We start from the raw sequence: 24,283 nt of genomic DNA on the forward strand, positions 1-24,283 counted from the left end.
GACAGCAACTTTGAAAATATGCAAATAAATCTCTTTCAGGAGAAAATTAGGAGGTGGAAATTTCTGTCTGTTCTCTCTGCCTTGAGCCCTGGGGCAATAGTCTATTAAGAACTATTTCTTTGTTTGCTACTGTCCTACTGAACCCATGAACACAAGCCCTACTAGCTACCAGAACCATGCTATCAAGGGATGTGTCCTCTGGATAGTGGCCACAAAAGTCTGTGCTCTGGCCTTCTCTTTTGTAGAACATTTTTAGATATGGGAACATGGTTTCAACATAGAACCCATCAGTGATAAGTTCATGTAATCACTAATCTCAAGAATGTAAAGAATTTATATGACACCAGGCAAGACTGTCAAGGCTTGGTTATAAAATAAAAGTAATCCAAATTCCTTTTAATTTTATTATTTTCAACAATTATAGTTTGTATTACTGTGTGCAATGAAATTAGTCTTAATTTTTGTTTCATTTTTAATGTTCTTATGTAGATAAATTTACATATGATATAGGAAAAAGGAATTTCCCAGACAGTATGTCCTAATTTTTGCTTCAGAATTCATTTAGTTGTTAGTTTTTTTAATATTTTCTATTCTACAGGAAAGACTTAAAATGGATAGAATTTCCTTCAACAACATCTTTGATCAAGTCAAGCTTAAAAGCTATTTTGTTTTACATTTGTAATGTGTGGCTCCACAGAGCCTTAGTTCATAAATACACTAGTTCTTTATTTCAGATACTTGCCACTTAGCTCTTTACACAAAAACTATAGAAATATTTAAAAACTAATCACTTGTGTTTTGCACCTATAACTTGTGTAAGTAATAATATGAGATTTAGTTCTTAAAGACACAGATATAATACCTAGTAAGCAGTAATAGAAAGAAATAATTTCCCAACCCAAAATAAAGGAATAATACTGTATTTTCCTTGGGAAACAAATGTGATATGGATCACTATTATATATTACACATAAAATCTTGATGTTCTTGGATATACTAAATTTAGTTCAAACTTGGTGAAACCCAAGGATGCTAGAGGTAGCGTACTTACATGCATATAGCACTTCATAATTAACAAAGTGCATGTATAGGCACTTGAACTCTCTAACCTCTCTGTGAGATTATTTATAATTATGTATGTTATATTAACATTACTAGGAGGAGAAAGTTAATTGTACTTTAGAGCATTGTGAAGAAGTCCTTAATGCTTCATTTTGCCAATTTAAAACAAATCACATATAGAGAAGGGGGAAGATGATCTGTATGTAGCTAAGTAGACAGATGTAACTTGTTTGACATCTAATATGTAAACAAACCAATGACTGGCCCTGCAAATGGTAGGACTGAAGGGACTTGGAGAAGTATATGTATAGGATCTGAAAAAAATCTGGGAAGCATGATAAGAAAACATATGCAATAAAGCAGTAAGGACATACTCATGGGTGTGCAGTACTTGGTTTGAAATAACTGTATCATTTTCCTGTATTACTGAAACAAAATTGTATTTGTTTTATTTCTTATTTGCTCAGATCACATGTATTTTGCATGACTACTTGTGTTTTCTCTTTCCTTTGTTTCCCCTTACACTTCAACACTAGATGAAACTCTCCAAGAGCAATTCTAGTTTAACTTAGATGTAAATGGATCTCTGAGTAATGCTTTTTTTGTGTGTTTCTCTAGTTTATTAACTAATTGTATTAATATATGCATGAAGTTTAATTTTGCCAAATTATGGGGATTATTTGCATCTCAGAAAGACTACTAATACTAAAAACTACAAAGGTGGATAAAGATAACCATACTTACTTGCATAAGTGTCTCCCTTTTAAACATTCCTAAAATAAATAGGGGATAGTTGTGGAATTGAATTTTTTCCAATGTAAGTGGAGTAAGACTGGAATATTTTGTCACTAGTGAAATTTCTGAAGACTAGTAAGAATAGATGAGACATTTTCTTATGGTTTTATCAAATAGGATTATTTTTGGCTTTTCAAATGATCTTCTCAAGCTTTTAGGGATATGAGAACAGAGGATATATGAAAACTATAATCAGGGAAAATTAATATTTTCACCTAAAATAAATATGGATTAGGGGACTATAGGAGAAAAAGCTAATAAATATAGTCATTTTAAGATTACTTACCATATCCTGGTGGAATTTTTCATTTTTGTAGAATTTTCTGCAATTTCTTTTGACTCTGGCATTCCTAAAATTTCCTTGCTTTGTGTTTTTTATTTAGTTCTTACTTTTTTGTCTTTTGCTATTATTCCCAGCTTAAGATTTTTGCCTGATATTAATGTATATGACCTTCTACTGATTAATTCTACAACCAAAGTTAAGTATTCTCAAAAGTAAGATTTTTATTGTAGGTACAATAGACATGAAGTAGAGATCGTTATATTATTAATATTATATCTGTTCATACAGACTAGGAATTATGTATTATATAAATATGTATTTAAGGATGATTCAAAATGGAGCAAGTTTTATTTTTTTAATTATCCCTCTCAGGGAATATTTGTATTGTTTTTTTATTTATCTTGTTTCTTTATACAAATGAAGGCAAATACAATATACTTTTACATTCTCCCTTTTATACTAAAGGTATATATCAGTCAAATAATATACTCTGCTCTACACATTGCCTTCATCACTTAATGATATGACCTATAGATCTCTTCTTATCAGTATGGGGATCTTCCTCATTTCTTCTTACAACTGCATAGTGTTCCATCAAATCGGGTGCCTTAGTTTATTTAACTAGTACTTGACTGTATTAAATACATGGGCTATTTATAATCCCTAAATTTTATAAATTACACCACAATCAATAAACTTGTACATGTGTTCTTTCATACTGTGGAGGAGACTGTGTACGACATAGTCTCAGATGAGTGATTGCTGGGTCAAAGAGAAAATATGTCTGTATTTTTGTAGATATTGCCAGATGTCCCTCCATAAGGGGTTGTTTGCTTTTGAGCAGATTTTAAAGGAAATAAATTATATGCTTTATTACCTTTCTTGCCCATTCTAACTCCAACTTAATCTAAACCTGGTTCCACTCAAAATTCTAAAATGCTAGTTCCTTCCTAACTCATTCTTTACTCTGCCAGAGATAAATGCCCACTTGCCTCTAGCATTTCAGGCTGATATTAATATCTTTTAACGTCTAATGTAAAAAATCAATCCAGGTGACTTTCCTTAACTCTTCAGAGCTGTATCATCAACATTACAATCTGTAGATCCAATTAGTCTACCTGGTAATTGATAATAACAATCAGGCCAGAATCTAGTACAAACCTCAGATTACTTGTTTTCTCTGTTCTGTGTTAAGATATCCTGAATAACTAGCTTGTTCTTTTAGGCTGATTGAACTGCTGATTAAAATACATTTCTTCTTTTCTTTAAAACATGGAAAGATTTCCTTGTTATCTTCATGTATCTTCATGCTGGTTGCAGGGGAAACTTACCAAATCTTTCGTTATTTGGATTTGTTGGCAATAGATGGAAAAGGTGGACCCTGACATGCAGAAGCCCAAGCCTCCTATTGCATTAAACTAGAAGGTCATGGACAGCCCCAGACCCTAAAGCAAAAGACCTAGGCCTGTGTCTTAAATGATAGCTTAGAGCTATAGCTTAGAGTCATACAACTTCCTGCACTTAATTATCCCATCTGTAAATTGTGGAAAATCTTACTTATCTCACAGAATGGTTTGTGACAGTGAAATGAAAGAGATAATTTAAGTGAATGAGTTTTATCAATTCTAAAGCCCTGTTAAGTAAAAATGAGATGGTATATTTATTTCCTCTAACTGAGGCAAGCTATAACAATATCCTAACCTCTTCTCTCTCATCCATCCATCCATGGCTCTTTCCATGTTTAGGGCACATTGCTAGAAGAAAATTATGCTTTTTTTTAAAGAAACAAAAACAATATTTAGGAAAATATTTTATTTTCTCTTTTAGCGATAGACTTCAATATGATGAAAATTTTAAAGAACCCAAGAGCATACACAATGCCCACATTCAAGGAAGAATCAAGTGTATCAAGACTAACAACAAAGGTTTGGAGCATAATAATTATAAAAAGTGTTCTTACTTTTTTTTTAATGTTTATTTTTGAAGGAGAGACAGAGAGAGAAAGAGAGCACAAGCAGGGAAGGGGCAGAGAGTGTGGGAGACAGAATCCGAAGCAGGCTTCAGCCTTCGAGCTATCAGCACAGAGCCCGACATGGAGATGGAACTCACAAACCATGAGATCATGCATGACCTGAGCTGAAGTCAGACACCCAGCCTACTGAACCACCCAGGCGCCCCCCCCCCCCCCACCAAATGTTCTGACTTCTTTAATTTGCTTAGTTTAACAGCTTCATATAGACAGTGTTCATTGTTACACTCCTGATATATATTTTAGAAAAATTTAATGATCAAAGTGATTTACCAGAGAAGTTAATCTTAATGTTAAAATGTTTTATTGTTTTTTAAAAATATCCTCTGTGTGCCTGGGTGGCTCAGTTGGTTAAGCATCTGACTCTTGATTTCAGCTCAGATCATGATCTTACGATTGAGCCCTGTGTTTGGCTCTGTGCTGACAGGGCGGAACCTGCTTGGGATTCTCTCTCTCCCTCTCTCTCTGCGCCTCCCCTGCCTCTCTCTCCCTTTCTCTCAAAATAAATAAATAAACTTTAAAAAATTTTTAAAATAAAATATCCTCATCTCTAATGAACAAAAAACCACATAAAATTCATCTTTTCCCACACTTCTGGCACTGCTTTTCTTTGGGTTGATATACAAACATTGATCTCAACTATGATCTCAGTAAGTTCTAGTCAAAATTGCAGGGAAAATGTCACAAGAGTTTTCATCAAACTCCTCTGAAGCCATGGCTCTGGAATAACTGGCCATATGTGTGTAGTGTTACTGATAAGTTGTGGGTACTTAGTTTTTACACGTTTCTGGTGGTTCCTCCCTAATAGAGACCCTCAGGGACTTGGCCACCTTATGTTGCTTTAGCCAAGATTTGATGAGGTTACAGGCTTGAAATTCTGAATTTGATCTCTTATTAGACAAATAGGTTTTAAATTGATTGCAGTCTTTATTGCTAAAATTTTGTCTGGATTGTCTAGTCAAGTCTGACCATAAATTTTAAATTATGCCTATATACAAACCGCTTTCTGAGGTCAATACTTAATATATTTCCCTATCTTTAATAACCCAGATAATTAAAATGTTTTCTAACCTTTACAGTGCTGCCAAGGGTGGTTTGTAAGTACTTAGAATAGAAACTGGTGATCTCTAGGAGTCAATTTAGGATCAATGACAATATCACACCATTAGGGTTGGGTGGGGACACGTACAATACTGCTGGATTTATAAATCAGGAAATGTAATAGAGGCTGTATATCTGATCTTCAGTAATCACTATAAATGGCCTTTTACACCTTATTTACAAGTTGAAGAAATATGGACAGGAGGATTTCTAACTGACTGAACAAACTTTTTCAGATGACCCTGTTAAAAGATGGAAAGCAAACTGCAGATCCATCTCTGGTAATACACCCCATTGCTGCATCATTGGCCCTGTCCTCTGCAGACTGTTTTATCAACAACTTGGATAAAAACATGGTTGCCATTTTTATTAGATATTTAGAAGTCATAAACCTTGGAAGAACGATGAATACATTGGATGACTAAAAGTTTACAACAGTTGAGTAGTAGGCCTAATCTTAGAAGATAAATTTTTATTATGAAAAAAGTATAAAGGTCCAAAATTACAGCTGCATAAGTATAGGATAATAAAGCCTTGGGTTAGAGGCATCTGAAAAGATTTGGAAATTATTTTTTTACAGTGATCTCTGTATATATCAACACACTGTTGACTCCCAAATCTTACTGCATTCTTGAACTTTTTAAACAGACATATGGGATCTACTCTATGTTGATTACACAATTATTGTGTATTATGTTCATTTGGGAGTCCTGCATTATAAAAGGGTGTAGACAAACAAAAGAGTTCTGAATAGAAAATAATCAGGATAATTAAGGGCTATAATTATATAATTAATGGTATATTTGAGCAATGACCAAAATATTTAAAGGCATTTCCATTAGAAAAGACAAGACTCTGGTGGTTGTAATAACTGTTTTCAAATATGTAGACAGCTACTGTAGGAAAGCAGGATTAGGCTTTTTCTGTGTGGCTCAAAATAATTGTTTTACCAATGAAAACCACAAAGTTCTTACATTTACTGGTAAGTGAAAGCTATAGGGAGACAGTTTTCAGTGCAACATAAAGAATTTTCTAAGCACCAGGGTTGTCCAGATGCCGAATGGGTGCCCGTGGCTTCCGAGTGCCCATATGAGCATTGGCAGAATGCACATTGAAACCTCAAAAGTCAAAGTTTACCTTTCTAGTCATTGACAGCAATTATCCTTTAATAACTTAAAACAATGAAGCCCCAAAATCCTCCTTCTAGCTCATCTCCTGTGACTCTTTCAAAGTTTATGGGATTGCTTGGTTCTAAGATTTAGTACTAAGTTGACTCTTGACTATATAGGTCTTGTTTTATGGGACCTTAAAGTTTTCTGATAATTTTCTACCATTATCTTTTGTGGGGCAGATGGAAGTAGTGAGGCTCCTGCTAATTGTTTTGGCTATTTGGAATATCTCTAGGAGTTCTTTGCACCACTTCAAACCTTCTGCTTTAAAGTATCTAAGACGGGGCGCCTGGGTGGCGCAGTCGGTTAAGCGTTCGACATCAGCCAGGTCACGATCTCGCGGTCCGTGAGTTCGAGCCCCGCGTCAGGCTCTGGGCTGATGGCTCGGAGCCTGGAGCCTGTTTCCGATTCTGTGTCTCCCTCTCTCTCTGCCCCTCCCCCGTTCATGCTCTGTCTCTCTCTGTCCCCAAAACAAAACAAAACAAACAAACAAACGTTGAAAATAAAGTATCTAAGAAAATGGCTAAGGCTCCACAAAACACTGGATATACACTTAATGCCTAGTTCTGCTATTATCGAGTTGAACTGCCCTTAAAAATCAGTGGTCCTTCTACGGAAGAAGTAGGTATTAACTGTGGTTTTCCTATGTAAAAAAAGGAGAACTGTGGAAAAAATAACAAATGTCTATGTCTTGAATTCCAGTAAGATCAAGTTTCTGTCTTACAGTATCCAAGGCAGAATCTGGGGAAAAGGTCATGAAACATCTTTCTTTCTAGACAGGTAGTATTTCCTTTTAATCTAGACAAAGCTTGTCCTGGTTTTGTATGCAATTTAAAGATCAGGCTAGATATACCTTATGTGAATTTCCATGGGAGATTGAGACGAAGTAAATGATTTACATCATAGAAAACATGTCTGATTTTGACACTGAGTTTTCACCATCAGAGAATTGCTTTGGATTATGATAGTCCCACTATTCAAAATAATTCTGGAGCATCTCTGAAGGAAAGCAATGAAAAAGTGACCATAAGCAAAAGAAGCACAAGAGAACTGTATGTATCAGTAAAAGCAAATGAGCATAAAATCTTATTTCCTCACAGGAAGTGGAATCAATAATAAATCTCACATCTAGACATTACAAAAAGGGAGGAAAGACTTAATGTATGAATTGTTGCTATACTGACCTTATATCCCACAAGAAGTCAGTAATAAAATCTTGGAGCAATTATATTTATGACAGAGAATTCATGGACAGTTTTTTTCCATTAGCACTTCGATTATGTTATCCACATGCCTTCTGGCCTCCTTTGTTCTGATAAAAATTCAGCTTTAAACGTATTGGGATTCCCTTATATGTTGTTTTTCTCTTGCTGCTTTTGAAATTTCTTTTTGTCTTGGTCTTTCAGCACTTTGAGTATAATGTGTCTAGGTGAGTATTTTTCCTACTTGGAGTTAAGCTTCTTGGATATGTTTTTCACAAAAGTTTGGAGGTTTTGGTCATTTTTGTCTTCATATTTGTTCCTGTCCCTTTTTCTGGAGCTCTGTTCATTTTCCTCTTTCATTTTTCTCTCTGTTCTTCAGACAAAATAATGTCTATTGACCTATTTATCAAGCTGATAAATAAAAAAGCTAGAAGAGCCTTACTGCACAAACTCATAGACTCATACTGTAATAAATTTCTTTCATTAAGAAGGTGCTTTGCGGAATTTCTTTTTATTTATTTTAATATACCTGATAATAACTATATTCATAGTTATAATACAGTTACATTTATTTATAGCTTTTTAAAAATACATAAAAGTAATAATTAACTTGATTTTTTTTCTCCTTTACAGTCCCATTATAGTAGCACTGGTCCAGAGTTTAACCGTGTACTGTTCAATTTTGGAGGTCAGAGTCCACTGATTTTATATTATCTTAAGATGCATGAGTTAGCTGGTATTTCCAAGGCCCCTAAACAAACCAAGATTAAATTCACTGAAATATTGCAAGAACCATATCCTTTTTTAAGCTTTGCTTTAATGTGATCTGTTGAAAACTTTTTACTTAATATCTCAATCAAGGAAAGAGGTGAATGCATTTTTTAACCAATGTTTTTTACTTAGCATTTAATTGTATTCAAAATGTTTGTACCATGTTTGGTTAAAGTATTTTCTCTTTTAGATCTAAGGCTGTGATTTTTGCATGTAAGAAAGATTTTAAGAAACAGAAAACTGAGGAACCTTATTTTTTTTCAATATATGAAATTTATTGTCAAATTGGTTTCTATACAACACCCAGTGCTCATCCCAAAAGGTGCCCTCCTCAATACCCATCACCCACCCTCCCATCCCTCCCACCCCCCATCAACCCGAAAACCGAGGAACTTTAAAAACTGGTATATGTAGCTCTTTAGCAAAAGACTATCTTTGCAACTTTACTGTTCAGTGTTCAGTTTCAAGCATTTGTCAGACTGTGGATCATGGGCTTCTAGAGTCTCCAGAGGAAAGTTTCAACCATGTTCTAGCTGTGTAATTCTTTATTCCAATGAAATTTATCAGAAAGGTCAGTATTTAAAATATAACATAAATGAACTTGGAGCTCTTTCATTGCAGCCAGGTGGGAAGACCAGAGTTCTGTCCACTTATACTCCTCTGTTCACTCTGCATAACCCATGCTGGCCCAGGGCTCACTGGGGACTCAGATGAACCTCAAAGGGATCTACTACAGTAGTTTCCAAATTGAAGTGGACACGCATGCACAATTCTGAGTGTATATGTGTTTACGCCTATATATATATATATACATATATATATATATATTATATATATATACATATATATATATTATATATATATATATAATATATATGTATATATGTATATATATATTATATACATATTTTTAAAGACTCTTATTTATATCTATTTTTATCTTTAATAATAAGCTTAAACTTTGCTAATATTTAGTAAGTAGGTACTTTACTCAGCTGACATTTCAGTCTGAACTCTACTGTTTTGAAGGATAATGATAACATCTTTGCTCTTGTGTTTTCTGAGTATCACAACATGTTGCTGTTTTCTTTGGTGGGAAGTAGATTTGTAGACTATATCATCTAGTTTAATAATCACTAGTGGACCAATAGCTTTAAAAGATTCGTGGAAAGAAACTTTGGATTGATGACAATATTATAAGGCAAGAATAAATTTTTTAAAAAATAAAGAAAATGCCATAATGATTTTTCTCCTACTCCTCAAAAGAGAGCCTTTTCAACCATACTAAGAAAATAAATTAATGCTGAGCCAATCAATTCTGCCAAGATGTAGGCTAAAAAAAAACAGAAATAAAAATTTTCAAGATGACTATTTGAAATGTGGATATACATAATTATTATAACTAATGAATCTAGCCCTAAATGTATGTTATACTTTTCAATATTAGCAAATGATTCTATAACTCCAGGTTAATTTACAAGGCATTTATAAACAACTATGTAGGCATCAAATCTCTATAATTTGAGGGAAAAAAAAGGTTTGGCATACCATTAATAAAGGTAAAGTTAAATTTTATTTTCACAATATTTTATCTGGCTTTTATTTGCAGATTACATATATTCTATAATATATGTAATATATTAATACAGATTAATATTACCTAATTCATAAATTGAAAATTATACCTGTGTGGGAGTGTGCTCACATAGCTGTTACTCATGGGACATATGATCAAAATGTGCTCTAGCAGAGTCTCAGGACTCTTCCTAGGACACTTCTCCTCCCACATTTTAATCAGGACACCCCCCAGAGCCTAACTGACCACATGTACATGGAATTAACTTGGGTAGTTCTGGAACAAAAGGAGAGATACAAGCTACAGGGCTAAATCAGCCTGTTCAGGGATATGTAAATTAAGTAATGATCCAAGGATTATCACCAACTTTGGATTAGTCTGAAAGAATTTTTTTAAATGTTTAGAAGTGAAATTTGAAAGATATATAAAACCCTTCATAATAAATTGCTTTTATCTTTAACTAATCTTAATTGTAATTATAAAAATGTTAGTCTTTGTGTTTACATTTCTGATGGGCATGAATTTGTCTAATGGCTATGCCAGGACAGATTGTACAACCAATTTATTGAGAATGTAGGGGGAGTGTAAGTAAGTGTGGGGGTGAGGAGAGGAGAAAATGGAGATCTAAAGCATGAAATCTTTTATGGAATGAGTATCTCATTCCATAATTATGTGAAAGAAAACACCCTTTGGAAAGAAATGCGGCTTTCTGTGATGCTTTCTGAGCTTGTAAAATGTTAATAACCCCAATAAGAAAAAATGTCTCTAGACCTAATGATAAACAAAATGATGATGATGTCTCATCTTCATCAGCACTTGGCAATTTTTCAAAGCATATAATGAATCCCACTATGTATTAGCACAAAAATGACAAGAGTCTTGTGACAGTGGGCATATCACACCACTTTATGGATAAGGAAATCAAAGCACAAAGAGGGTAAATGGTTTGCCCAGGGGATTCATGCAGTAGAGCTAGCACCAGAGTCTTCTACCGTTTCCTGGGCCATACTTATTTTCCTGACATGGTGATCTAGGCTATAATTCTGAGTGTGATACTGATGGTTGGCGGCGGTCCAGTAATGTTTTCCCCAAGATAATGATAGCTGCTAATGAAATTTCTGTATGGATTTCCCATAATTATTTGTGATGACTGTATGGTCATTGAATATTTCTCTCTCGCTCAAATTTTACTTTGAAGCTATTCAAAATATAAAATATTTTTAATAGTTTTCTCTGAGCTTGCTTATTGGAATCTTGTGGCATTCCTGAAGTGGAGAGACGATACTTTGCAGTGAGTACATCTATGCATGGTGAGGGAGTAGGAGAAAGTAGAGAAGGCAGAGAAGGAGATAAAAAATAACAAAAAAGATAAATATAATTCATTATATTTGAGGTAGGCAGATGGGCCCCAGTGATCCCCACCTTCTGGTATTCATACCTCAGTTCCCTTCCATTGATTGTGGGCTGAACCTATGACTTGATTCTAATAGGATATGGTTAACATAATGGTGTATCACTTCGACATTCAGTTGCAAAAAGACTAACATCAGTCCTGCTAGCATTTCTTGCTCACTCTCTCAGAGCCCTCGGGTTGGGGGTGGGGGAGAACCAGCTATCATGTTGTGAGCTGTTTTGTGGAGAAGGCCACATGGTAGGCAAGTGAGGCTTCCAGCCAACAGCCAGTAAGAAATTGACACGTTTAGTTTAACAATCCTTGAAGAAATAAGTCTTGCCAACAACCACGTGAGTGACTGACCTATGAAGTAAATCCTCCTTTGGTCCCTGCTCACACTTTTATTGGAGCTTCTGAGGGACCCTGAGCCAGAAGTATCCACTGACCTGTGCCCAGATTCCTGACCCACAGAAGCCATGCAATAACAAACATTTGTTGTTTTAAGCTGCCCAGTTTTGGGGTAATTTATTAAGTATCAGTAGGTAACTCAACAATGTTTGAGCAAAAGTCTAGATTCAGATGAATCTCTTCAGTAAATCCAAATATTTATCACATTGTAGTGTAAAGTTCACCTGTTTTTCTCACCCAATAGAAAACAAAGAATTATTTGCCTCTGTGTCCCTGACATGGGAAAAAAGTATCTAGCATACGATATATGTTAAATAAATATCTGATACGTGAGTATAGCATGGTTTTATTTAAAGATAAGGCCAGATTTCATTTTATTTAAAAAAAATTGATATTATTAAAATGAAGAACACTGGAGGATAGGGATAGAAATTTGGGAGTTATTGGTATAAAGTTCATCTTTGAAGTCATCATTATCAAAATGTTTTTCAAGTTTTATTGAACAGTTACTATGTACCAAGCGTTCTTTTGAGTACTTTACATTTATTAAATCATTTCATCCTCATGTCAGCTTCTGAGTTAGATACTATTATTGTCTCTATTTTAAGATAAGCAAACTGAGGCACAGGAAAGGTAACTTGCTAAGTGATTACACTTGGCTTCTATCCTTGGTAGTCTGGTTTCATAGCCAATACACTCTGATACTTAATTGTTTACTCAGAGAGAATGTGTAGCTCCAGAAGAAGATAAAAGTGTAATCTCATCTTTTAAGGATAATCACAAGTATGGTTTGGGGCAAGTGTGATAAGAGACAGGAAAGTCAACAGAGGACAAAAAAAAAAAGGGATGCCATGATAATGTTCCTCATATTTCAGAATAGTTATTTGAAATTTCTGCAGTTGCTTCTGCATTAAATCATTTTGGAAGTTTTTCTCCAGACTTTGAAGATTGCATGATCATGCACATTCTGTTTCAAAATCCTTTTATTTATTTAATGAGAGATTTTAATGATACACTTTCTTAAGCTCAATACAGAGCAATATTATATTTGATCACTATGCAGTTTTTAAATCAGAGTCTCGTGGGACAGATACATTTAAAAATAAATTTAAACATTATAGGTAATATTTCTTTTGATTTGGAGTGACTTGCCAAAGTCCTAAGAGGGAAGATTGCTTTATTGTCAATGTTTTAGATTTTGTATCTAAATACTGAGGAGACTGGAAATGTTGGTGGAGAGGAGGAGGCAGGGAACAAATGTAATTGTACTTCACAGGGGTGCTCATGATTCTGACAGGATTTTTAATGTACCTTCATAAGGAAAATAGTACATTTTTAATGTTAATATAAAATGTATTGGTAGAAAATTTGAATGTTTTTATGAATGACCTTTGAGTATTTTTTTAAACTTGATTACTTAGTAATAGAGTTATGAGTAAAACAGGAAAAAGTGTTTACTTCTAGGACCCAGAGCTGAATATATAATGTATCTTTAAACTGTGTAGAATTGTGTGCAAAACGTATTTGGAGCTCCTAATTTTCCCATCTCACATCGAGAAGGGATGTGATTTTGCAAATCACCTCAAGTTTTTAATGTGTTGAAAATAGACTAACAACAACAACAAAAAATACCCAGAAGTCCGATGATTTCTTTTACATGTGAAACACAAGTTACTTTTTTAAAAAAAGATAAAGAAAACTCAGGAACATGGGGCGCCTGGGTGGCGCAGTCGGTTAAGCGTCCGACTTCAGCCAGGTCACGATCTCGCGGTCCGTGAGTTCGAGCCCCGCGTCGGGCTCTGGGCTGATGGCTCGGAGCCTGGAGCCTGTTTCCGATTCTGTGTCTCCCTCTCTCTCTGCCCCTCCCCCTTTCATGCTCTGTCTGTCTCTGTCCCAAAAATAAATAAACGTTGAAAAAAAAAAAATTTAAAAAAAAAAAAAAAAAAAAAAAAAAAAAAAAGAAAACTCAGGAACAAAATGTTGGTGTAGTTTGTGTGGGTCCTATTAAAAAAGAATGTCTATCAGCTGCATCTATATTTCTAACATGAATTTAGAAGATCCACATTTGTTGTAGCTTAGAAAAAAAATCTGAACTCAGTGCAGTGTGATTCAGAGTGTTTGGTATTACTACAAAGACATGCTCCCACCATCACACACGCATATACAGACTTACTAACATGTAAAAACTGTCCGGGGGTGGATTATTACGCCCTACAATTGAAAATAATGGGTAATAACAAGAACTAAACCAGCATAAAAATAAAGTTATACAAAGGAATCATCTGTTGTGAATTATCTGTGATGTGGGAGAAGCAAGTAGCCAACAGTGGGGAAAAAACGAAAAGAAAGAAATCCTCAGACTCATGAAAGGTCACCAGTTCTGTATAACACTTGGTCTTCACACAGTAAGAGCCCAGTGGGAAACTCTTTGGAGCCATGTGCAACTTCTTTTCACTCTTATTTATAAAAATATTTTCAATGATCTTTGTCACATGTGCACATGTAGATTTTTTTCCCCCTCACCAATATGTGAATAGCAACCTGTGAGTTGTTTCTAAACAATATATCAAATATATTTTTTATTTCAAGTCAATGACATCTCAAGCTAATTGACACATACTAAGGATCTGGTAATCACATTTTTAAAAGGATAAATTAGCTAAAAGACAAATGTTCAAAAAAAACCTCTAATCCAGAACCCTCCCATCTAGTTATTTTTCTAGTAAAGACAAGACAAAATACTTTTTTTTCCCTCAGTTCTTCTAGAGTTCTCAGAATGCAGCAGATCTGAAGGACTACACTACTAGAAAGCCTGTTCCATTGTTTATGAGATTGAACTCCCAAAATTTAACCGTCAGTTTCCTTCAGCTTCAAAAATACGGGTGCATATATGACAATATTTATCTTTTAATGAGGCCTTTCAGATAATAGAAACCAGATTTTAGCTTCCTGGAATGGGAGGTATTTTAAAAATACATTTTTGTTGGAAACACCCAGCACCAAGCCCTGTGGCAACACAGACACCCTCCACCAAAACACAATGGAGGCCTGATCTTTTCTCTAGCTGTCTGCAAAGAGGAAAACCAGGGACAAGGTGTCCTAAGGCTGGGGAAAAGAAGAGATTGAAAAGGGAAGATAAGAGAGTAGAGAGGAATCCCAAAACTCTTTGTTGTACTGAAGGAGTCTCTAAAATTTACTCTAATTTGAGCTCAAATTTGAGCTTCTTCTCCATCTGTACCAAGCAGATGGATTGAACTAGATAAATTTCAAGCCTTCTTGAATCCCGAGATTTATGATTCTGTTGGAGGAATTTGACTTTCCATGCTGTCAGTGGCTAAACTAGTAAAGAGCTCAATTTTTTTCCTGGAATGACAACATTCTCATTTTGTCAACTCACTGTAGAACCAGGTTCTTCAGAGGGTACACTGTCTCATTCTCAGGTGTCAGCTTCCCTAAAAGGCCACCAGAATAACCAGTTGGCCAAGTAAAGCCAAGGAAGAATACCAATTTAGCAGAGCTTTAGTAGTGTCTCAAAATGGGTAAATTCGGGAATGATATTTATTAGTGTTTTAGGGCCTGAGTTGGATGATTTTTGAGTCTGGAGAGGTAAGGCAAGGAATTACTTGGGATCAGGTAGTGTTTAATTGGATTGGTGGGCCCAGTGAAGCAAGGGTCTTGAAGTGAGTTTTGATGAGCAAGCTACTTTTGCTGGTTCAGAGTCTTTTCTTTCAGGAGAAGGCATTTCCTGGAGTAAGCAGCTAAGTTATTTTTATTCTTATTCTCAGCATTGTTAAATATAGGGATAAAAAAAAAAAAGTATGCATGGTCCCTAAACTTTTTTAACACAGGGACAGCTTAAATAAGACATTTCTCATTCATATTTCTATCTCCTCCTAATGACAACAATTAGGCATCCATCCACAGACAAGAGTGCCTTTGTGGGGAACTGTGCAAATGGCACAATTCACTAAGGGACCTGAGGGAGTCTCACCCACCTGTGGGTCAGGTAATAGGCATACAGACCTCAGTTCCAGTTGTGGGTCCTGTAGTGGCCTGTAAACCACTCTAGCCCCTCATGGCTACAGTCTGGGAATCCCTGGAAAACACCTCATAGACCATCATCTATGGACAGGAAGGCCTTTGTGGAAGTCCAAGTTTCCAGTGGAGGGAAGTTGCAGCACTACTAGAGGAAAAAAAGAAAAAAAAGAAAAGAAAAGAAAAAAGAAAAGAAAAGAGAAAAGAAAAGAAAAGAAAAGAAAAGAAAAGAAAAGAAAAGAAAAGAAAAGAAAACATATGAGCGTGGACACACTGGAGAGGGTAAGAACGGTTAACAGTTTGACTTCACCCCTTCCCCAAGGTGAAACAGCATAAGGTCAAGAAAGATCTTCTTGGCCGTGATTTCTTACATGGGAGAAAGTGAGAGCATGTGAATGAGCATTCAGCTTTCCTAACTGTGTGGAAAGACCCATTTCTCAGCCACAAGAAATAAGGATATCTTACCATTTACAACAACATGGATGTGATGAAATTATGAAATTTGGAAGTTTTGGGTTTAGAGCGAATGGCTAAGAAAGAATTCTTGTGATGTTTTGGTGCAAAAAGGTGATTTTATTATAGCACAGGGACAGGACCCGAGGGCAGGAAGAGCTGGATTGTGAGGAGTGACTGGTTATATACTTTTTAATTAGTGGGCATTAGGGATAGCATAAGTCTCTAAGGAATTTGGAAGCAAGGCTTTCAGGACCTTGAGGGGCTAGCTGCTCTTAAGGTTACTTTAGTCTTTAATAAAACATAAACGTTAAGGCAGCCATGAGTTCCCTGAGGAAGGTCACACTCTGCATGTTTCTGGTATCTGTTGGGCTGCAAGCTGTAAGGAAATTTAATCTAAGCTACATTTCTCTTGCCTTTGCTCTCCTCATCAGATGGATCTTGAGGACATCATGCTAAGTGAAAGAAATCAGATAAAAACAAATAGTGTATAATTCTACTCATCTATGGAATCTAAAAGAGCCAAACTCATAGAAACAGAAAGTAGAATAGTGGTTGCCAGGGGCTTGGGAGTGGGAGAAATAGGGAGATGCTGTGGTGATTATAGTTAACATCTGCATTACATACTTGCAAGTTGCTAAGAGAATAAATCTTAAATTTTCCTACTGTAAAAAAAAATGGTAATTATGTGAGGTGATATAGTTGTTAACTAATGCTACTATGGTAATCATTTTGCAGCATGTTAAGTGTATCAAATCAACATAGTTGTCTGCTATAAACTTACACAATGTTACGTGTTAATTACATCTCAATAAAGCTGTAAAAGGAAAAAAAATGCTGGGGCAGGAAAGTATCGATGCTCTAAATGCCCAGATTTGCTTCCAGAATAAGAGACTGATTTTTCAGCTGCTGAAAAACTACTATGGCAGAGAGCCTTCAGTTGCTAACACCTTACAAGGATTGCATCATTTAATGATAGCGGTCTCACTCAAAGTCATGCCCTATGGCAGATTATATTTTTCAAAAGTGGCCACAACAGTATCTTCCTTCCTACATGTTCTAGTTACAATATGACCTTGCCACTTGTCCCATCAGGAGATAGCATCTATGTCCACTCCCCTTGAATTTGGGTGGACTTTTCTATCTTCCTCAACCAATGGAGTGTGACTTCTGAAGCCAGGTTATAAATGGCTTTAAAGCTTCTACTGTAATGCTTCTGCTTTTGCTCTTGGAATGCTCTTAGAAACATCTTCTCTGTGAGGAAGAAGTCAGACCACATAGAAAGTCCATGCTCCAGCGAGCAGCCAGAGCTGAGGTTGAGCCACAGGCATCATCAAAAACCACAGTATGTGAGGAAGCCTTTGAGATGTCTCCAGCTCCAGCCACAACCTGACCCCAACTAAAAGCCACCAAACTGAGCCCAGTCAACATCCAAAACTATTGAGATAATAGTAACAAATGACAGTTGTTGTTTTATGCCACTAAGTCTGGGGTCGTTCGTTATGCAGCAATAGATAACTGTACTATGCCCCCTTCAAAGGCAGCCCACATCCATTTACTAGTGTGATATATAAAGTCTCTGAGGTTGGGGCCTATTCTACCTAAACTCAGAACAATTCTGAAGGGTCACCCCAGCTTTGGAACTCCCTATAGGTCAGCTTATACTTTTCCTTGAGACTGTTATCACAGTTCAAGTTCTTTCTCTGCCCAATTTTACTTCCTTCCTTTGCAAACCAGAGATGTTAAGCCCAAGAGCACTCCGTAATAAACCTTCTGCACGCTGATCTCCATTTCGTATTCTGCTTCCAAAAAAGCCACCTGGGTTAGTATATTCTTAGTATTATTTAACACGGGGGAAATGGTGTTGGTTTCCGTTCTCACCATTACAGAGAAAACAATCCATTGATTGCTCACTGTTTTTCTTCTGGATCCCCAATAATCAATTAAATGCAAGCAGAGGGAAAAAAAAACATACAGAAACTACATTTTTAAAAAAATTTAGCATTGTACAATGGATCTCATCTGCTACCATGAAATGGGGTTACCTGCTCCAAGAGTTTGGGCAGAATTGGTCAGGGGATTTCCAACATTTTCTAGAGTTATTTCTTGCTAAGGAAAGACCTTACCATTATCTAGAAGCAGGACCAGTTAAGTGCTGAATTAGACTAACAATCCCATATCTGTTAAGTCACTTTTGCATTGTTTAGAAGACATTTACAACTCAAAATCCTGTGATCTAGTAAGATTTGTATAGCATGTAAGTGCCTACTAGTTCATAAGGGCCTTGACAACATGCTTTTAAGGGGAAACATGATGCGTGTGGACAAACTGTCAGCTATGTGCTGCAGAGATGACTCTTATCTCTGCTGTCAGGGAACTTGTTGTCTAATAGATGACCTTGTCTACAAGCTTGTCATCTGCACCCTAGGTACAGCCTTTTTCTGGCATTCTTCCTATGCTTACCTGAACAATTTCTGTTCTTCCCCATCCTGAGTGTTGAAAAGCTGCAGCACAGTGGCCTTCAAGAAAGATGAAGCCTTTAAATATCTAAGGAAGCACACTTCTTTTGCCTGGAAAAGTATGCAGTCTTCAGAGAAATGGGTAATTTTTTGCTTATTCTGGAAGCAGAGCAACAATTGAAACATAAGTGCTTAAGTATTAATCAATGGTATCTTAAACAGAGGCTTAGTCTGTAAGAAAATGGAAAGAAGTTCACCAGGTTGCTTTTTTCCATGAAATGAGCACCAAACGTGAGTCTGCTTCCTTTCTATAATCCCATGTATTTGTCTGCATAATCCAGTAGTAAGTCTTGGGGAAATCCCACCAGCAGGGTGAAAGAAAGAGGGAGTAGAAGTGGGGAAACCGGAGTCAAAGAATCAAGCCAAGGGGCGCCTGGGTGGTTCAGACGGTTCAGCATCTGACTTCGGCTCAGGTCATGATCTCAAGGTTTGTGAGTTCGAGCCCTGCATCGGGCTTTCTGCTGTTAGTGTGGAGCCCACTTCAGATCCTCTGTCCCCCTCTCTCTTTGTCCCTCCCCGCTCTCTCCCTCTCTCTTCCTCTCTTTCTCAAAAATAAATAAGTATTTTTAAAAAAATCAAGCCGGAGCATAGGAAAGCACTGAAACAAAAGAGGCACCTGTCAATGTCAATCTTGACAGCCATCAAGGGTTACAGTAAGGGGTCAGTCAGCTCACTGTGCCTTTGACTCCCATATTCTAGAGAGTACTGTTAGGAAAGGAAAGGACCTACTCACCCTGAGGCAATTAAGAGAGAAGTTGCCTGGTCTTAGGCATTATATAAGGCAAAAGGTGCAAGAACTATCAAGGTGAAATAAATGGACTCCGAAAAAGGCAAGACTCACAATGTCCTCAGGGAGATTCTGAAAATAATTTAAGAGATGGACCTTTCATTGGTTCTTACTGTGTACACTCAGTTTTGTGGAAAAGGTGGTTTTCTTTTTCTCACTGTTCTGATACCTTGATAGCTTCTCCAAGTAAGAGTTAACAAACTTAATAGTTTTGACCAGATAAACATATAGTGAGAAAACCAAGGTTAGTATGTGATCTATTCAATGATATTTTACAATATTAAATAAAGTGATAATATATACTATTTTGAGCAAGATTTAAAGAAATAGAGGGGCGCCTGGGTGGCTTGGTCAGTTAAATGTGCAACTTTGGCTCAGGTTCACAGCTTGAGAGTTCTGAACCCCGCGGACTCTGTGCTGACAGCTCGGAGCCTGGAGCCTGCTTCAGATTCTGTGTCTCCCTCTCTCTCTCTGCTCCTCCCCAGCTCGCTCTGTCTGTCTGTCTCTCTCTCTCTCAAAAATAAGTAAACATTCAAAAAAGAAAAAAGAAATAAAGTAATAGAAATATGTTCATAGAATTAGGTATTTATTATGTTTTTTATAATTTTGAAAATACACTGTCCCATATGTTAGCCACTAGCCATGTGTAGCTATTTAAACTTATATTTAAATTAATAAAATTAACTATAAGTAAAAACAAAGGTCTTCAGTTATACTGTCACATTTCCAGTGCTCACTACCTGTGTGTGACTGTTGGATAGTGGATAGTGCAGATATTAAACATTTCCATCATCATAAAAATGTTCTATGGACCTCACTGTCTTGGGTAAGAAGGAAAGTTTACTCTATTCACAGAACTTGAGATGTCACTTGGGATATCAGACAGCCAGTATGTACAGAACTTTGTTTTGCCTTGCTACTTGCAGACTTCTAATTTTAGAAGTTGAGTGGCTTAAGAGGCACCTGCGTGACTCAGTCGGTTAAGCCTCCGACTTTGCCTCAGGTCATGATCTCACTGCTCATGGGTTCAAGCCCCGCATCCGGCTCTGTGCTGACAGCTCAGAGCCTGGAGCCTGCGTCAGATTCTGTGTCTCCCTCTCTGCCCTTCCCCTGCTTGTGCTCTGTTTCTCTCTCAAAAATAAATAAACATTGAAAAGAAATTTTAAAAAAAGTTGAGTGACTCAAGATTACCTATTATCTTATTCATCATCATTCACCCATACAACGAAATTATCAACAAATTTAATTCTTTCTCATATTTTACTTATTTTGGTTGGATTTTGTCCCTTGTACCCTAGTTTTAATTTTTTTTTTGCTCAGGGGTAACTACTTTTAGCATCATGCAGAATTTTGCACTGTATCGCATGGCTTCAATCCATACAAGAAAGCTTACCACTCTTCACAAGCCCCCTGGGTCAATAACTTTATAAGTACCCTAGATCTGTATAAAATTCTGTGATTGCCTTTTGATAGTCAGATATTTGATCTGTGGATTCCTTTTATTTAATTCCCACTGATGATAATTTAGATCAGTTACCAGAATAACCTTGTTAACTCTCCTGCTAGGCTCTCAAGGACTCCTTAAAAGAGATTTTGGTGGAGTCTAAAAGAGATTTTAAATTTAAAAAATATATCTGACTTATTTAATAGAGCACTTTATAGGCAGACAAACATCATAGAAGCATGGTAGCATAAGTGACACCCAAGTATTTAAATTTGCTCTTAGAAAAGAAAAGGAGGTTTTATTTTTATTTTTAGATGACTTTTAATTGAAGCTATTCTAAACTTTGTCGAGTAGGTTGCTAAGTTTCCTCCTTTTGCAAACTGCCAGTTAAGAGTGTAAGCCAAGTTAAAAAAAAATGGGGGGGGGGTGTAGCAAATGAACATCACACCTTTTTTTTAAGAACTTGAGGAACAAAGGGTTTTTGTCTTACATGAGTTAAGTATGCACATGTGTATTGTAAGCATTTTGCAGCCACCTTGAGTCAAAGACAATTACAAAATTGCTTGTTAAGATCCAGACTTTTTTTCTTATAGACCCAGTGTAAGTTCTCTTTAGCATTTTTTTCTTTAAGTTTCTTTTAATAAAATACACAAGACACAAACCACAATTCAGCAAACTAGTTAGTAAACTAACTAATGGAATGAATACTTTTGTGCTTTAGGTAATCAGGTTCCAGGGTACGAGTTATATCAATTTTTTAGCTGCAATTGGGATTTTAGATTATAAACATGGCCCAGTGGGGAAAAAAGGGGGGAGGGGGAAGCAGGAGGGATTTGCATCTTGGAGAGTTAGAGTTAAGATTTTTTGTTTGTTTTTTTAAAAAGATTTTTAATGTTTATTTATTTTTGAGACAGACAGAGACAGAGTGTAAGGTGGGGAGGGGCAGAGAGAAAGGGAGACAGAATCTGGAGCAGGCTCTAGGCTCTGAGCAAGCAGTCAGCACAGAGCCTGACGCGGGGCTCACACCCACAAACCGCGAGATCATGACCTGAGCCCAACTTGGACGCTTAACCAACTGAGCCACCCAGGCACCCTGAGTTTTTTTTTTTTTTTATTACTATACATGTGGTAAAGCCCAATTTATATCAAATAACAGAAGAAAATTTCATTTTCAAATAGTTTAAATGACTTCAACCATTGGGGAAAAAATGGATATTCTTACTATACATGCTACTAGTCAATAAAAAAAAAAAAAATCAAGTGGAAAAGCCATAGCTTTATGAATGCTTAGAATTTAGGACTGAAAAGCAGTATCTCAATTAAATACAAAAATTGACCATAATTTTGTGTTCCCCTAAACTATTTCTCTTCCTTGAAGGTGGGCAGGCAAAGGAGAAACTAAATGAAATCTGCACTGTTACTTTGCATTCACCCCATAAAAATCACTGCCAGTTTATGGCTCCAAGTGATTCAGTGAGATGCTCCAAGATTTCCCAACGTAGAAACCCTATCCTAGTTTACAGCTGAAGTCCTGTGTACTTAAGAGCAAACAAATGGCCTCCTTTGGGGGTTATCTCACATCCATTTGTTTCTATTTCGTTAGTAGTAATCCAATTTGGCCCATCTCAGGGGAGTAGGGGCTCTAGAATTTCTGTTTTTATAGGAGGGGCTTAGGTATTTAATACAGTTACAAACAAGGTGCTAAATTTGCAAAACAAACCCAAAATTTGTTTGTTTATTTGGAGTAGCTTTGTGAGTGGAGGAGGGTTGATGGAAAGAATGGGGATGGCTAATTTCCATCCAAACAACCCTTGCGCTGTATCTATGCAAGGGTATAAACTATAAACGTTGTGGAATCAATAAATCAACAACTTGTTTATCCAGTCGTATCAGAGAGCCAACTGTTGCCCATAACTAAATTTTCCACATAACTACGGCCAACTGTCTAAAGCACCAAAATTTGTTTTAACCGTTTTAATGAAAATTTTCTTCAAAGATATATTATACTTCCCGGATTTCTTAAACAATATAGCAAACACAATTAACTTTCTGATGATGACCAGGCTTCTCAAGATGAAATCTATGATTCAGCTACCCCAAAATCTCAGTAAGAATGCTTGTTGAGTAAGCCAAGAACACTAAACACCTCCTGAATACCTCTTCCATAACCAGCACTGGTACCCGTGTGAAGGTGCCAAGCACTTCAACAGTGAAGGCAGGAAATACTGTCATTGGTGACAGAATACTACCTAAGTTGCTGTAGCAGCATATCCAATCTGACACAGCCCTGCACTAAAGCCGAACCGACTGCTAGACTTTTAGAGTCTTGTGTTTGTTTTTCATAGTTCTTCTATCTTCCACTTGAAAAACTGCCTGTTGTTATCTCTCATTCCTACTGATTCCCATAATTCAGACACCACGTCTTTCTCATCTTTGTGTCTCCATACCTAGTAAATGCTCTGGCAAGTTTGTTGAATGCTTTTAGTTAAGCCTGTGTTAATATTTCTGGTAACCCCATTCCCTCAATTTTCTGAACTCTGCTATAAACCCACTGCTAATAATGTATTAAATAATGAGACTTACTAAAACCCCTATTTCACAGGTAATACCAGAGTGAGATTCCAACAGTGGCACTGTCTCCCATAGAATAAGGCACATGGGGTTGGTAATCACTGTTTAAAAAATTCCTGGATACATGGTTGTGTTGTGGATGTTTGACACTCTTGTAAAATCTAACATTAAAATATTTGAAGTGTACGCAAAGGTAAACAGTAAGCAGAAGAGAACTATTCTAAGATCAGTTTGGGCCCCAGGCTAAGTTATTTTAAGAATTCAGTGTTTAGGATTAGGAATTAAATGAGTTCTCATATATAAAGGACAAGACTGTGGCCACTGTTTTCTGCCTCAGCTCCTTTTACAACTTACACAATAGCATTATGTGTAGAACGGATACTTTGGCCTGAAACCTGATAATCTCATTAGCAATTCTAAAGATACTCCAAGAAATATATCTAAGGGACGTGGGGTAGCCAGCACAGCCTCCTGTAGCTTCATTCTAGAACAGTACTTCCGGCAGACAGAAGCAAAATTTGCCCCTGGGACATTCTTTTCCTGAGTTTCACACATGCCCAACTTCTCAAAGACAGAGTACTTCCTTCCTAGAAGCTTTAGGTTCTTCATCTATATTATAATCAAAATGGACCCTACAATTTCTAAGTCCCCTTGTTTCATTTATACTCTCTGTGTTTCAACTTTA

The 24,283-nt window shown here is 36.4% G+C and overlaps 1 protein-coding gene and 1 long non-coding RNA gene across 12 annotated transcripts in view; one reads left to right on the forward strand and one right to left on the reverse strand.

The window, feature by feature from the left end:
* FAM227B (family with sequence similarity 227 member B) overlaps window positions 1-24,283 on the forward strand; it is a 210,456-nt gene that overhangs the window by 171,122 nt on the left and 15,051 nt on the right. For 6 of the 11 annotated variants that reach the window (XM_019832458.3, XM_045059341.1, XM_045059340.1 and 3 more), the window contains exon 12: window positions 3,968-4,065. In XM_019832458.3, the coding sequence (XP_019688017.1) occupies window positions 3,968-4,065 (98 nt within the window). Of the gene's footprint in view, window positions 1-3,967; window positions 4,066-5,506; window positions 6,803-8,274; window positions 8,436-24,283 lie in introns of those variants that run through there. The other 5 variants (XM_019832454.3, XM_019832452.3, XM_023255381.2 and 2 more) reach the window with 2 other exon arrangements.
* LOC123385947 lies at window positions 14,352-21,997 on the reverse strand. The gene is made up of 2 exons (XR_006599252.1): window positions 18,741-21,997; window positions 14,352-15,972 (listed from the first exon to the last, which is right to left on the reverse strand). It is a non-coding gene; the product is annotated as an uncharacterized LOC123385947 (long non-coding RNA).

Source organism: Felis catus, chromosome B3 (genome assembly GCF_018350175.1).
Source record: "Felis catus isolate Fca126 chromosome B3, F.catus_Fca126_mat1.0, whole genome shotgun sequence".
In the NCBI taxonomy this organism is placed as follows: domain Eukaryota; kingdom Metazoa; phylum Chordata; class Mammalia; order Carnivora; family Felidae; genus Felis; species Felis catus.